This window comes from Ornithorhynchus anatinus, chromosome 1, assembly GCF_004115215.2.
Source record: "Ornithorhynchus anatinus isolate Pmale09 chromosome 1, mOrnAna1.pri.v4, whole genome shotgun sequence".
Classification (NCBI taxonomy): Eukaryota; Metazoa; Chordata; class Mammalia; order Monotremata; family Ornithorhynchidae; genus Ornithorhynchus; species Ornithorhynchus anatinus.
The window spans coordinates 185779080-185794485 of NC_041728.1; the positions used below are offsets into that span (position 1 = coordinate 185779080).

The following is a 15406-nucleotide window of genomic DNA, read 5'->3' on the forward strand; positions in this document are numbered from 1 at the left end:
GAGGTGTGGGAAGCTTTCAGAGAAATCATGCCTGATGAAATAGCAAGGTCATATGGGGTGAATCAGGAGTGAGAGAGGGGGGAGGCAGGAGCCTGGGTGGCTTAAGGAGGGGGTTAAAAGTCAGAAACAGTTGGGGTGGGCAATAGACATTGGCCCCTCTCTGGGTTCTTGCCTTCTGCCCTGTCCTTTCACCCCACGTCCTCTGATCTTCAAGAAGCAGCATGGCCTATTGCAAAAAGCCTAGGCCTGGGGCTCAGAGCACCTAGGTTCTAATCTCAGCTCTGCCACTTGTCTCCTGTGTGCCCTTGGGCAAGTCACTTCACTTCTCTATACCCCAGTTACCTCATCAGTCAAATGAAGGTTAAGACTGTGAGCCCCATGTGGAACATGGACCCTGTCCAACCTGATTAGCTTGTATCTATCCCAGTGCATCGGACAGTGCCTGACACATAGTAAGTGCTTAACAAAAACCTTTTTTTTTAAAAAAAAAAAAGACCCTAGCCCCTGCCCTCCCACCCCTATCTGCTCCTACTTCCCTTTCTCTAACCCCAGGCCTCACCCTCCAGACCCCTGCCCTCTCCTAACCTCCACCCTTGGCCCCTTGACCCCTGCCCTCCTCTCCTTTGTCTCTACTCTGTCACTCCCTACTCCTCATCCTCCCATACCCCCTTCCCCTCATCCCTTCCCCAACCTCACCCACTCAGTCCCTTGTCTTGGTCTTGGTTCTTGTGCCCTGGCTCCGACCTTGGTGACTGGAGTCAGTCAGGTGGTGCTGGACCTGGTCGGGGTGGGGCCTGAGGTGGATGGAGGGTGGGGCCGTGGTCCGGGAATGAATGAGGGGGAGGGGAAGGCACGTTGGGTGGTGGGGCCAGGGGCCATAGTGGGAGGGTCAGGGGACGGATGGGGCAGGGCCAGGATGAAAGGGAGCCGATCAGGAGGCCGACAGGATGGGACCAGGGTTAGGGGATGGATGGGAGCAGGGCCACGGGTGAAAGAGAGCAGATCAGTGCGCTGACAGAGGGTGGGACCAGGGTCAGGGACTAGACGAGGGTGGGGCCGGGATAGAGAAGCAGCGTGGCTCAGTGGAAAGAGCACAGGCTTTGAAGTCAGAGGTCATGGGTTCGAATCCCGGCTCTGCCACTGGTCAGCTGACTTCTCTGTGCCTCAGTTACCTCATCTGTAAAATGGGAATTAAGACTGTGAGCCTCACGTGGGACAACCTGATTACCCTCTATCTACCCCGGCGCTTAGAACAGTGCTCTGCACATAGTAAGCGCTTAACAAATACCAACATTATTATTATTATAGGAGGAGGGTCAGGGGCCGGACGGAGAGGGTTCCGGGCTGGAGGGGTGGGCGGCGGCGGGGCTCTGGGGTCCGTCGGTGACAACGTCGGTCTCGTGCAGGAGCGGCTGCTGCTGTCGGTGCTGCCCCGGCACGTCGCCATGGAGATGAAAGCCGACATCAACGCCAAGCAGGAGGATATGATGTTCCACAAGATTTACATCCAGAAACACGACAACGTCAGGTGAGGTCGCGGGCCCGGCCCGGGAGCCGGAGGCGCGGGCCGGCAGCGCCGCCTAGTGGCTAGAGCCCGGGCCCGGGAGTCAGAAGACCTGGGTTCTAGGGCCGACGCCGTCACTTGCCTCCAGGGTGACCTTGGGCAGGTCCCTTCACTTCTCGGGGCCTCGGGGCCCTCGGAGCCCCATGTGGGACAGGTGCGGTGTCTAACCTGATTAGCTTGGGTCTACTTCTAAGAGAGAAGCAGCGTGGCCCAGTGGAAAGAGCCCGGGCTTGGGAGTCAGAGGTCTTGGGTTCGAATCCTGATTCTGCCACTTGTCAGCTGTGTAACTGTGGGCAAGTCACTTCACTTCTCGGTGCCTCAGTGACCTCATCTGTAAAATGGGGATGAAGACTGTGAGCCTCACGTGGGACAACCTGATTACCCTCTATCTACCCCAGCCTTTAAAACAGTGCTTTGCACAAAGTAAGCGCTTAACAAATACCAACATTATTATTATTACCCCAGCGCTTAGTTCAGTGCCTGGCACATAGTAAGTGCTTAACAAAACAAAACAGAAAGAGACGGGCAGAGACCCGGGCAGGAAGAAGCAGAGAGGCAGTGGGGCCTAGTAGAAAGAGCAGAGCCCTGGGAGTCTGAGGTTCTGGCTTCTAATACCAGCTCCGCTACTTGTCTGCTGTGTGACTTTGGCAAATCACTTCACTTCTCTGTGCCACCGTTCTCTCATCTACAAAATGGGGATTCAATCCCTGTTCTCCCTCCTACTTAGACTGGGAGCCCTATGTGGGACCAGATGAATTTGTATCTACCCCAGCATTTAGTACAGTGCTTGAAACATAGTAAGCATAGCAACAAAACCAACCAAACAAAAAACCAGAGAGACAGGCACAGAGAGCTGGAAACGACCAGATTATTGAGCTAGGGCAAGACCTGAAGTGGCTGGGCCTCTCTGAGAATGTGTCTCTAGATCTCGACCTGTCCTCTGTCTCTCTCTCTCTCCCTGCCTCTTTATCACTATCTTCCTGTCTCTGCATCACTCTCTCTCTGCCTTTCCGTCTCTCTATGGCCTCTGTATGGCAGTGTGGCTCAGTGCAAAGATCATGGGCTTGGAAGTCAGAGGTCATGGGTTCGAATCCCAGCTCTGTCACTTGTCAGCTGTGTGACCTTGGGCAAGTCACTTAACCTCTCAGTGCCTCAGTTACCTCATCTGTAAAATGGGGATTAAGACTGTGAGCCTCACATGGGACAACCTGATTATCCTGTATCTACCCCAGCGCTTAGCACAGTGCTCTGCACATAGTAAGCGCTTAACAAATACCAACATTATTATTATTATTACCTCTCTGTCTCTGGGTCTGTGTATTTGTTTCTGTCTCCTTGCATCTGTCTCTCTCCACATCTTTGTCTCCCCATCTGAAGGTCTCTGTCTCTCCAAGAGGAAGCAGGGAATGTGGGCGAGGACGTGTGTGGAGGTGGGGGCCAGGTGGGGGGCCCCAGAAGACAGGAACCCCTCCCCCTCCTCATTCTAGAGGGGTGGGGTTAGGCTGGGCTCCAGGGATGGGTCCAGGGAGAGAGGGAGAGAAAGCGTTTCCTGTCCAAAAGGACAATGGCTAATCTGTCTCTGCCCCCGCCTGCGAAACCTTCCTCCTCCTCTCCTAACCTCCGGCTCCTCTCCTCTCTCTGCCTCCCACACCCATCCCTTTGCTCCTGGTCCTCTCAGCCCTCCCTCCCCTGCACAGTATTCGGTCTGCAGGGCTCTACCCCCCCCCGTCCCCCTCCCTCCTGCCCCCAGCTGAGGCATCACCCAGATCCTGGGGTTTGGTGGGGGGGGTCACGGTTGGGGGTCATCTGACACGTCTGAGCTGGAAAGGGACACTCCGGGGAAGGGAGTGTGATGGGGGAAGGAGAAGAGAACAGGCTGGCAGACCCTGAGGATTTAGGGATTGGGCCAGGAAAAAGAACATCTTCCAATCTTTTACCCTGGGGTCCCCAACTTCAGTCCCAGCTGGGCAACCCCACCCCCCCACCCGAAGACCTCCTCAGACCTTATCCCATCTTGGGAGGGGGGTGGGCAGAAAGGGGCTGAGATTCTTTCTTCTGTGCAAATGGGACTGAGGCCCAGAGAGGGGTGGGGGTTGTCCCACCATCATGCAGCAGGGCCAGGCAGAGATAGGGCTTGAATCCTAGCCCTCGAAGTCCAGCTCTGGCCTCAACCTCATGGGGGCCCTAGTCTGGTGGGGAAGCAGAGTGGACATGGGATGCCCAGGGGGCACAGACTGTCCCTGGAATCCTTCGTGAACTTTTAATAGCCACTTCTGATGCCATGCAAATTGTATGCAAATATGCCTCAGACACCGGCTGTCACTTTTGGGGTAAGAGGGCACCCCCTCCCCACCTGCAGGTCAATTTCTCTCCCCCCCTCCATTTCCCGCAGGATTGTTGGGGAGGGGGATTCTATGGAGGCGAGGCCCACAGCTGACATAGACGGTGTATGTCAGTGTCGGCAGTGGTCGATAGTCCAGACCCTGAGGCCGCCAGAGGCCCAGGGGATCTGGGAAGGCTTTCTGGAGGAGGAACACGGTTTGGACGTTGGTTGGAAGAAGGTGGAAGGCTCGAGGGGAGGGGCCTGATCCACCTTCCTCTCCCCACCCCCTCGGGCCGGGTGATCCCTCCTCTCCCTCCTCCCCTTGGGGCAGGTCCGTCCCAGTTCTCTCTCCACCCCACGCCCCTGCTCCCCCTCGGGCAGGGGCATTCCCAGGGCTCCTCCCCTTCGCCCCCCTCTCCCCCCCCCGCCCGGTCAGGGTGATCCCCCGGGCTCCCTCCTCCCCCTAGGCCCGGGTGATCCCAGCTCTTCCCTCGCGGTCAGGGTGACCCCCCGGACCTGCCCCCTCCTCCCCCCCGGGCTCGGGTGACCTCAGGGCCCCCCGCTCCAGGCCGGGCAAGCCGGCACGCCCCGGCCTCACCACCCTCCGCCCTCCCCTAGCATCCTCTTCGCCGACATCGAGGGCTTCACTAGCCTCGCCTCGCAGTGCACGGCGCAGGAGCTGGTGATGACCCTCAACGAGCTGTTCGCCCGCTTCGACAAGCTGGCCGCCGTGAGTGTGCCCACCTCCCTCCCTCCCTCCCTCCTCTCCCTGCTCCTCCCCTCCCTGCCGCCCTCTGTCTGCCCCTGCCGCCCTCTTACCTTCCCCTGCCGTCCCCTGCTGCCCTCCACTGCCCGCAACCTGCCCCTGTTGCAATCTTTCTGCCCCTGTCCCCCCTCCCGTCCCGTCTCCTCCCCTGCCGCCTTCTGTCACCCTCTGCCGTCCTCTTACCTCCCCGTCCCGTCCCCTGATGGCTTCTGTCTGCCCCTGTCACCCTCTGCCACCCTCTGTCGCCCCCTGCTGTCCTCTGTCTGCCCCTGCCGCCCTCTGCCCGTCCCTGCGCCCTCTGTCGCCCCCTTCTGCCCACTGTCTGTCTCTGCCACCCTTTGTCGCCCTCTGCCTGTCCCTGCCTCCCTCTGCCCATCCCTGCCCTCCGTCACCCCTAGCCGTCCCCTGCCGCCTTCTGCCGTCCTCTTACCGTCCCCTGCCATCCCCTGCCACCCTCTGCCGCCCTCTGTCTCCCCCTGCCGCCTTCTGTCGCTCCTTGACTTCCCTTGCCGCCTCCCTCTGCCTCTGCCGTCCCCTGCCTCCCTCTGCCGCCCCCTCCCACCTTCTCTCTGCCCCTGCCTCCCTCTGCCGTCCCCTCCCGCTTCCTGCTGCCCCCTGCCGCCCTGTTGGCTCCCGCAGGGTTCTTGCCCCGGGCGGGGACTGGTCGGGCAGGAGCCTGGGCTCCGTGCAGCCGGGCCCCCCGAGGCGCCCCCCCCGCCCCCGCCCCCCAGCGCCTCGCTTCCCTCGGATGCCCGGCTGTGTGCCGGCCAGCAGGGGGCGGGGCACGGACACCCCGCCGGGCGGCGCCCTAAAAGGCGATGTGTGCCCGGTTGGAGCCGGGCGCCCCCGCCCCCGCAGGAGAACCACTGTTTACGGATCAAGATCCTGGGCGACTGTTACTACTGCGTGTCGGGGCTCCCGGAGGCCCGTGCCGACCACGCCCACTGCTGCGTGGAGATGGGCATGGACATGATCGAGGCCATCTCGTGAGTCCCCGCGCCCGCCAGCACGAGCCGCCCCCGCCCCCCCACTCACGGGCTCCCCCTGCCGGACACCTGAGCGCGCCGCGCCGCGGGAGGGAAAGGGGGAGAGCGCGCGAGCGCTCACGGGCTCCCCCTGCTGTCCACTTCCCATTCGTTCGTTCATTCATTCATTCATTCATTCATTCCTTCGTATTTATGAAAAGCTCACTGTGTGCAGAGCACTGTACTAAGCGCTTGGGAAAGTATAATACAACAATACACAGTGACATTCCCTGACCCCCATCGAGCTCACAGTTTAGAGGGAGACAGACATCAATACAAATAAATAAAAATAGGGAAGCAGCATGGTGTCGTGGACAGAGCACGGGCCTGGGAGTCAGAAAGTCAAGGGTTCTAATCCCGGCACTGTCGCTCGTCTGCCATGTGACTTTAGACAAGTCACTTCACTTCCCTATGCTTCAGTTACCTCATCTTTAAAATGGGGAATAAGACTGTAAGCCCTGAGCAAGACAGGGACTGTGTCCAACCCGATTTGCTTGTACCCATCCCAGTGCTTAGTAGAGATTCAGTGTGGCTGAGTGGGTAGAGGCCGGGCTTGGGAGTCAGAGGTCATGGGTTCTAATGCCCGTTCAGCCACTTGTCTGCTGTGTGACCTTGGTCAAGTTACTTGTCACTTGTTTCCGTGCGGCCGGAAACACCACAGGTCCAGAGAGGTCAGACAGACCCAACGACCAGCCTATGTGCTGAGTCGCTGGGGAGAATCAGTGATGGAAAGGAGAGAGACAGGGGTGTGGGATGGTCTGTGCTGGGTCACTGGGGGAGAGGCAGGGATGGAGAAGGGAGAGTCGGGGGTGTTGGGTGGTCCATGTTGGGGCACTGGGGGAAGAGTCGGGCGGTGTTGGATGGTCAATCCCAGACCATCCAGGTGAGTGTCTGGGAGGGTGGGCAGCACCTGGTTATTTGCCCCCAGGCCGACCGGGCATGGGTCAGTTTGGGGTCGTGGCCTAGGGAAGGCAGTCTGGGTGGGACTGGGTGCTGACCACGGTGCCCTGTGCCCGCAGGCTGGTGCGGGAGGTGACCGGTGTGAACGTGAACATGCGTGTGGGCATCCACAGTGGCCGTGTGCACTGCGGCGTGCTTGGCCTACGCAAGTGGCAGTTTGACGTCTGGTCCAACGATGTCACCCTCGCCAATCAAATGGAGGCAGGTGGTGCAGCAGGGTGAGTGTCCATCGGTCCATCTGTCCATCACCTGGCAGCCCTACTCCCTCCCGCCCGCCCCAGGTGGGTTGAGTATCCATCCGACCACCCGTCGGTCCACTACTTGGCAGCCCTGCCCCCACCCTACGGCCCCAGGTGGGGTGAGTTTCCATACGTCCGTCCACTACCTGGTGACCCTGCCCCCTCCCTACCTCTTCAGGTGAGGTGAGTGTTTGTCCATCCGTCCATCCATTACCTGACGGCCCTGCCCCCCCCCTCCCCCCCAGGCAGCATGAGTATCCATCCATCCACTCCCTGATGGCCCCGCCCCCTCCACCCCACCCGAGGCGGGGTGAGTGTCCGTCCAACAGTCTGTCAACTCCCTGGTGGCCCCGTCCCCTCCCTCCTGCCCCAGGAGAGGTGAATGGCTGTCCATCCATTCAGCCACTACCTGGCATTCCCGCCCCCTCCCTCCCACCCTAGGCAGGGTGAGTGTCCATCTGTTTATCCATCCCTCTGTCCAGTCCTTGGTAGCCCTGCCCCCTCCCTCCCACCCCAGGCATCATGAGTGTCCATCTGTCTGTCGGTCCACTCCCCGAAGGCTCTGCCCTTCTCTCCCCCCCACCAACTTGGGGCAGGCCGAGTCTCTGGCTCCCGGAGGGCAGATCGCCCCAGAGTCATGGGATGGGGGGCGGGGGGGGCGGGGGGGCGGGAGGGGTCTGCATCCCCCTGCCCCACTGTGGCAAACCTGCCCATGGAGGTTTGGCCCACTGCGGCGGCCCAGAGCCTCAAGGAAATCAGGACTGGCTTCTGTGAAGTCAGGCTTCGGAGACAGAGAAGGTGGCTCGCTCCCCTCCCGGTGCCCCCACCATTCCGCCCTGCACCGGAGCCGGGGAGGGGCTGCATCTGGGAGCGGGTAGCCTGGGTCCGGCCGTATAGACACCCCCTGCCCTGCCCCCACCCCCACAGGCGCATTCACATCACAAAGGCCACGCTCAACTACCTGAACGGAGACTATGAGGTGGAACCGGGGTCCGGGGGCGAGCGCAACGCTTACCTCAAAGATCACAACATCGAAACCTTTCTCATCGTTCGTTGCAGCCAGAAGCGGGTGAGCTGGGGGCCGGGAAAGCCGGGGCTGGGCCCCAGGGGCAGGCCTGGGGGAGCGGGGAGTGTCCGTCTCCCCGCTTCTAGACGATGAGCTTTTTATGGGCAGGAAATGTGTCCCCCAACTTTATTGTATTGTCCTCTCCCAAGGGCATAGTACAGTGCTCAGCCACAGTAAGAGCTCTCTTAATATCACTGATGATGAGGATGATGATGATGTGATGACCCCTCCCTCCCACCCACATGCCATCACCACCCAGAACCCTGGGCAGGGATCTAGGGGCTGCCTGTCTGGAACCCCAGAGTCCCTTCCTGTATGGTAGCGAGGGAGGGTGGGCGGGGGGCAGGCGGAAGTTTGGGTGCTGCCTGCTGTACCTACCCCAGCCCTGGGCAGTCATTTCAACCTTCACAAAACTTAAATCCATCCTTTCCTCTCCATCCGAACTGCTCCCACGCTGATCCCAGCACTTATCCTATCACACCTTGACTCCTGCATCAGCCTCCTTGCTCACCTCCCTGCCTTCTGCCTCTCCTCAATCCAGTCCAGACTTCACTCTGCTGCCCAGATCATTTTTCTACAAAAACATTCAATCCACATCTCTCCTCTCCTCAGGACCCTCCAGTGGTTGCTCATCCACCTCTAAATCCTACAGAAACCCGTCACCATCAGTTTTAAAGCCCCCTGTCAGCTCATCCTGTCCTACCTCACCTCGCTGATTTCCTGCTACCCAGCCCGCACACTTCACTCTCCTCTCCGATTCAAAGTCTTCTTAAAAGCCCATCTCCTCCAAGAGGCCTTCCCTGACTAATCCCCCACTTTCTTCATCTCCCACTCCCTTCTGTGTCACTCTGACTTGCCCCCTTTGCTCTTCCCGCCCTCCCAGCTCCACAGCACTTATGTACATATCTGTAATTTATTTATTCAATTATATTTACTGAACGCTTATTGTTGTCTGTCTCGCCGACTCTAGACTGTAAGATTGTTTTGGGCAGGGGATGTGTTTATTATTGTACTGCACTTTCCCAAGTGCTCAGTACAGTGCTCTGTACACACTAAGCAAGCACTCAATAAATGCAATTGAATGAATAAATGAATAGCACCAAACTTCTTACTCCCCCTCCATCTTGTCTATCTCATCGCCTACCTCTCGCCCACATCCTCCCTTTGGCCTAGTGGCTTAGTGGAAAGAGCACGGGTTTGGGAGTCAGAGTTCTAATCCAGGCTCCACCACTTGTCTGGTGTGTGACCTTGGGCAAGCCACTTAACTTCTCTGGGCCTGTTACCTCATCTGTAAAATGGGGATTGACTGTGAGCCCCACGTGGGACAACCTGCTTACCTTGTATCTACCCAGTGCTTAGAAGAGTGCTTGGCACATAGTAAGTGCTTAACAGATACCATAATTATTATTAATTATTAACTCCCTCCCCCTTCATATGGGAAGCAGCATTGCATAGAGGATAGAGCATGGACCTGGGAGTCAATAGGTCATGGGTTTCTAAACCCGGCTCTGCCACTTGTCTTGAGCAAGTCACTTCTCTGTGCTTCCTCTGTGAACCCTATGTGGGACAGTGACTGTGCCCAACCCAATTTGCTTGTATCCACCCCAGCGCTTAGTATAGTGCCTGGTACACAGTAAGCACTTAATAAATGCCATTACTATTATTTTTATAATAATAATAGTAGCATTATTATCAGACAGACCACCGCTCTCCCCACCTTCAAAGCCTTTTTGAAGGTACATCTCCATCAAGAGGCCTTCCCCAACTAAACCCTCATTTCCTCTATTCCCTCTCCCTTCCATATCCCCCTTATCTCCCCCTCTCCATCGTAAACTCCTTGTGGGCAGGGAGCGTGTCTACCAACTCTGTGGTATTGTACTCTCCCAAGTGCTTAGTACGGTGATCTGCACACAGTAAGCTCTTGGTCAGTATTATTGATGGATGGATGGATTGCTTGATTGTCCCCCAGAAAGAGGAAAAAGCCATGATCGCCAGGATGAACCGACAACGTGCCAATTCCATCGGCCACAACCCGCCCCCCTGGGCTGCTGACCGCCCCTTCTACAGCCACCGGGGCGGCGGCCATCAGGTCTCCAAGGAAATGAAGAGGATGGTGAGTGGGGCGAAGAAGCCAGGCTGTGGGGCTTAGGGAAGACAGGCGGCAGGGCTCTGAAAACCGGAATCCAGTTGGCCATGCTCAGGAGAAACAGGAAACGGGACTGAGGGAAACTAGACCGCAGGTTAAAGGAAACCAGGCAACGGAGTTAAAAGAAATCAAGCAGCGGGAAACCAGGTAGCAGGGCACAGAGAGCCAGGAAACGGGTCAGCAGGAAATCAGATCGTGGCATAAAAAGAACCCAGGGTTCGGGTTCATCAGAAGATGGGATGGGCTACAGGGTCCCTAGGGGCTGGGTGGAGGGAGTAGGCATGGTGGCAGTGGGGGAGCTGAGGGAACAGGATTCTGCTGGGATTGCTGGGAAGACATCCCGGGACAGGACTGGGCAGGGCTGGATTGGGGAAGGGCTGGGTTAGGTGGGGAGGGACTGAGTTGGGCCCAGGTAGGGCTAGCAGCCTCTCCCCCCAACCCCTCCCCGCCCCATCCCAACCTCACTGATCCCTGCCCCCCTCGCTAACCCCTCCACACCCAATTCCCCACCCGACCCTCCCCTGATGGGAGCTTCAAGGAGAGAGAAGGAGTCCCAATCTCATCCTGGGACCTGCCTCTCTGTGCCTGTGTCTCTGCTGTCTCGCTGTGTCTCTGTGTATTTCTCTCTCCTCCTTGTCTGTGTCTCTCTGCTGTCTCTGTGTCTCTGGGTCCCGCAGGGTTTCGAAGACCCCAAGGACAAGTGAGTAGTGGTGGTTTTCTCCCCTTCTGCCCAGGATGGGTATGAGGGAGTGGCGGGGGGAGAGGGGAGGGGCCCATTTGGGGGTTCCAGTGATGAAGTTCACCAGAAGAGACATCATGGCAACGTGCATATATCCTCCACCACACCCCAATGACTGCTTTCCCCTCTGGGGGAGGAGTCGGGGGCAGCGGGGCAATCAACCTGGGATAGGGTGGGCTTAACCCCTCCCAGCCCTTCGTCCCCTCCCCTCCACCCTACCTGCACCCAAGACCCTTCCTCACAGGTTTAGAGAAGAGCTCCCCCAGGGGGGCTGATGCAGCTGGACTATCTGCGTGTAGCTCAGGTCAGAGGTCATTCATTCATTCAACGTATTTATTGAGCGTTTACTATGTGCAGAACACTGTACTAAGCACTTGGAATGTACAATTAGGCAACAGATAGAGACAATCCCTGGCCAACAACGGGTTCACAGTCTCAAAGGGGGAGACAGGCAGCAAAACAAAACAAAACAAGTCAGCTATCCCTTTCTCTCTTGCTCCTCACATATGAGGGCAGTCGGGGGCACTCCCTGAGCCTCAGAGGTCTCTGGGGGGAAGTCACTGGGGTGAGGCTCTCGGGAGAGACTCTGGGAGGAGACAAGCAGTGTGGGGGAGACTATGAGGCAGACTGAGAGTGACTGAGGTAGACTGGGGGCGACTCTGAAATAAACATGGGAGACACTTCAAGGTAGACCAGGGACACCCTGAAGTAGATCACGGAAGACTCAGAGGTAGATTGAGCAAGACTCTCAGATAGATTGGGGGTGACTAAGATAAACTGGGGTGACTCTGAGGTAGATCGGGGGAGGCTCTGAGGTAGATTGGGGCTGACCGAGGTAGACTGGGAGAGAGGGATGTAGATTGGGGGAGTTTGAGGCAGATTGGGAATTCCTAAAATAGACCTGGGGAGACTCTGAGGGAGACTGGGAAAGCTCTGAGGTAAACTGGGAAGACTCTGAGACAGACTGAGGGACCCTCTGATGTAGACTGGGGTTGACTCTTGAGGTAGACCTGGGGACTCTCGGTGTAATTTCTGTGGGGAGAATGGGGAGACCCAGGGGATGATGGTGAAGAAGCAGCACACCCAGTGCTCCGGTTCCCAGGAACACTCAGGAAAACATGAACCCCGAGGATGAGGTGGACGAGTTTCTGGGCCGAGCCATTGACGCCCGAAGCATTGACCGGCTGCGATCTGAGCACGTGCGGAAATTCCTGCTGACCTTCCGGGAGCCCGACCTGGAGCAGAAGGTGGGGGCCGGGCCAGGTCGGGCTGGGGGTCCAAGCATGGGGGGGGGCAAGGGGCATTGAAGGGGGAGAGGAGAGGTGGGGGGAAGCAGAGGGGAGGGAAGAGGGAAGGGGCCCGAGGGAAGGAAAAATGGGGCACAGGCACGGGGAGGCGGGTTAGGGAGCCCTTGGGCTCATGTAGGCAGGTTGAACAGTGTAGACAGCATGGGCAGGCCTGGTGCCTGGGAGACAGAATGAACAGTGTAGACAGAATGGGCAGTGTAGACAGGGCAGCCCACCCCCTCCCCCATGTCTCCAGTACTCCAAGCAGGTGGATGGCCGGTTCGGAGCTTACGTGGCCTGCGCCTCCATCGTCTTTCTGTTCATCTGCCTCGTCCAGATGACCGTCGTGCCCCAGTGAGTCCGGCACCACCCCACCCTGCCCCTCCCGCAGCACCCCACCACCCTCTCCTTGATCCCACACCCAGCTCCTTCCCCAGCACCCCCCCAACCACCGCCCCCACCCTCCCTTCCTCTACTGTGCCCCACCCCCAGCACCCTGCCAGCTTCCCCTTGCTCCGTTCCCACCACTTCCCACCCCACCTCCCTCCCTTATCCTTGGGCCCCTTCCCCAGCACCTCACCCCCTACCTCCCAGCCCACGGAGCTGCCCCATCCCCCAACCCCCCTGCCCCTACCGCCTCCCACAGTCCTGGCTTATACCCCCATTTCTCCCACACAAACTCCCGCTCCCACTCTCTCTCTCCCCCAAGACCCCACACCTCTGTGACATTGCCCCCCGGGATCCCCGAACGGTCCTCTGGGACCCTTCCCCCAGCCCCAGCTCTCCACATGCGCAAGGGACCCGCTGTCCAGTCGACCTCCCCGGGATCCCAGGGGAGGTGGACCCAACCAGAGCACACCACCAGGCAGCGGGCAGGTCCACAGGACCAGAATCCTGGGGGCGTCCTGTCCAGCCCCTGCCCCCGCCCCCACCGGCCCCCTCACCCAGCTGGATCCCCTGCCCGGGCCGACAGCCCCCGGTAACGGGAGCCCCCGGCCCGGCCCGGCCCCAGCTCCAGGTTCATGCTGGGCGCCTACCTGGCCGCTGCCCTGATGCTCACAGCTGTGGTGTTTGTGTCCGGGGTCTACACCTGCACCACGGTGAGCGCCTCCCTGCCCCGCTCCCCACCTCCCCACTCCACACTCCCCCGCCTGCCCCCCCACAACCATCATCAAAATCATAATCAAAAATCATTTAATAAATAATTTTTATTGATGTCCGTCTCCCCCAATCTAGACTGTGAACTCAATGTGGGCAGGGAATGTCACTTTATTGTTGTATTGTACTTTCCCAAGCACTTAGTACAGTGCTCTGCACACAGTAAGTGCTCAATAAATATGAATGAACAAATGAATGAAATAATAACGTGGTACAAATAACAGTGCTATTTGTTAAGCACTAATTATGTGTCAAGCCCTGTGGTAATTGGGTCAGATGCAGTCCCTGTCCCACACTGGGCTCACAATCTAAGCAGGAGGGACACCAGGTCTTGAATCCCCATTTTACTACCATTGAAGCAGAGTGGCTTAGTGGAAAGAGCTGGGGCTTGGAAGTCAGAGTTTGTGGGTTCTAATCCCAGCTCTGTCACTTGTCTGCTGTGTGACTTTGGGCAAGTCACTTCACTTCTTTCTGTGCCTCAGTTACCTCATCTGTAAAATGGGGATTAAGACTGTGAGTCCCATGTAGGACAACCTCATTAGCTTGTATCTACCCCAGCACTTAGAACAGTGCTTGGCACATAGTAAGAGCTTAACAAATACCATAGTAATGATAATAATAATAATTGTAATAATTATTACAATAGCAATATCTGTTAAGTGCATACTATGTGCCAAGCACTGTACTAAATGCTGGGGTAGATATGAGGTGATCAGATCAGGCACAGTCCTTGACCCCATAAGACAAGGACCATATCTGTTCCTCCCTGTGTCCCTCCCATCCTCCAGTGCCTAGCACAGTGTGTATGTGTGTGTGAGTGTGTATGTTTGCACATGTGTGTGTCTGTGTGAGTATGCCCTGACTCCCCATCAAACTGGCAGCCCCTCGAGGGCAGGATGTCTCTTCCTCCTTCTGTCCTTCCCCCAGCTCCCAGGAGAAAGAGAGAGAGAGAGAGAGCGTGTGTGTGTGTCCTGTCTCCCCATCAGACTGGCAGCTCTCAGAGGGCAGGGATTATGTCTCCTCCTCCCTCTGTCCCTCCATAGTGCCCAGCACAGAGTGAGTGAGCGAGTGAGTGAATGAGTGTGTGCTTGTGCGTGTGTGTGTCCCTGTCCCATCTGCCTATCAGACTAGCAGCCCTTTGAGGGCAGGGATCGTGGCTCCTCCTTCCTCTGCCCTTCTCAAATGCCCAGCACTACTGTGTGTATGTGTGTGCACACATGTATATGTGTCTGGTCTCCCCATTAGATTGGCAGCCCTTCGAGGGTAATGACTGTGTCTCCTCCTCCCTCTTTCCCTCCCCCAGTGCCCCGCACAGTGCATGTATGTGTGTACGTAGATGTCCTGTCTCCCCATCAGACTGGCAGCCCACTAAAAGCAGGGACTGTGTCTCCTCCTCCCTCCGCCCTTCCTCAGTGCCCAACACAGTGAGTGTCTGTGTGTATGTGTGTGCGGATATGCACGCATATGTGTTTGTGTGTTCTGTTTCCCTATCAGACTGGCAGCTCCTTGAGGGCAGGGACTGTGCCTCTTCATCTTCCCTCTGCCCCTCCCCACCCCCAGCTGGCAGAGGGCTCTGGAAAGACGAGTCCTGGGGGTGGACGGTGGAAGGAATGTGGGAGCATCTGGGGAGGGAGTGGCCGTTAGCGGCGGTCCCCGGGGCCAGAGGAGCAAGGCTGACCTGGCCCCTGCGTGGCCCCCGCTACCCCCAGCTGTGCCCGGCGCCCTTGCAGTCGCTGTCCCGGAAGATCGTCCAGTCCCGCAGGAACAGCACGGCGGTCGGTGTCTGCACCATCTCCCTCGTGTTCCTGTCCGCCTTCGTCAACATGGTAGGCGCACCCGGCCCCCGCCCCCAGCGTGGGCCAGACCAAGCCCCTCAGACCAGGCCTAATCACAGGCCAGGCCAAGAGACAGGCCAGGCCGAGCCCCACGAGCCAGGCCGAGCCGCGGCACAAAGGCTGGGCCTAGCCACAGGCCCAGTCGAGCCGCACGGGCCGGGCTGAGCTGCACAGGCCGGGTCCCGGGTCTAGTCCCAGGATGAGCCATGCCAAGGGCCAAGCCCAATCCTATAGTCTGAACCGAGCCCCACAGGCCAAGCTGAGCCTCACAGGCTGGACCTAGTCACAGGCTGGGCTGA

At 58.2% G+C, this 15406-nt stretch overlaps 1 protein-coding gene across 1 annotated transcript in view; it reads left to right on the forward strand.

Moving 5' to 3' along the window:
* ADCY5 (adenylate cyclase 5) overlaps positions 1-15406 on the forward strand; it is a 63036-nt gene that overhangs the window by 34616 nt on the left and 13014 nt on the right. Inside the window, exons 4-14 of the mRNA XM_039910054.1 lie at positions 1407-1528; positions 4506-4617; positions 5512-5639; positions 6698-6856; positions 7805-7946; positions 9913-10056; positions 10767-10789; positions 11931-12075; positions 12371-12468; positions 13127-13214; positions 14982-15098. Coding sequence (XP_039765988.1) covers positions 1407-1528; positions 4506-4617; positions 5512-5639; positions 6698-6856; positions 7805-7946; positions 9913-10056; positions 10767-10789; positions 11931-12075; positions 12371-12468; positions 13127-13214; positions 14982-15098 — 1278 coding nt within the window. The remainder of the gene's footprint in view (positions 1-1406; positions 1529-4505; positions 4618-5511; positions 5640-6697; positions 6857-7804; positions 7947-9912; positions 10057-10766; positions 10790-11930; positions 12076-12370; positions 12469-13126; positions 13215-14981; positions 15099-15406) is intronic.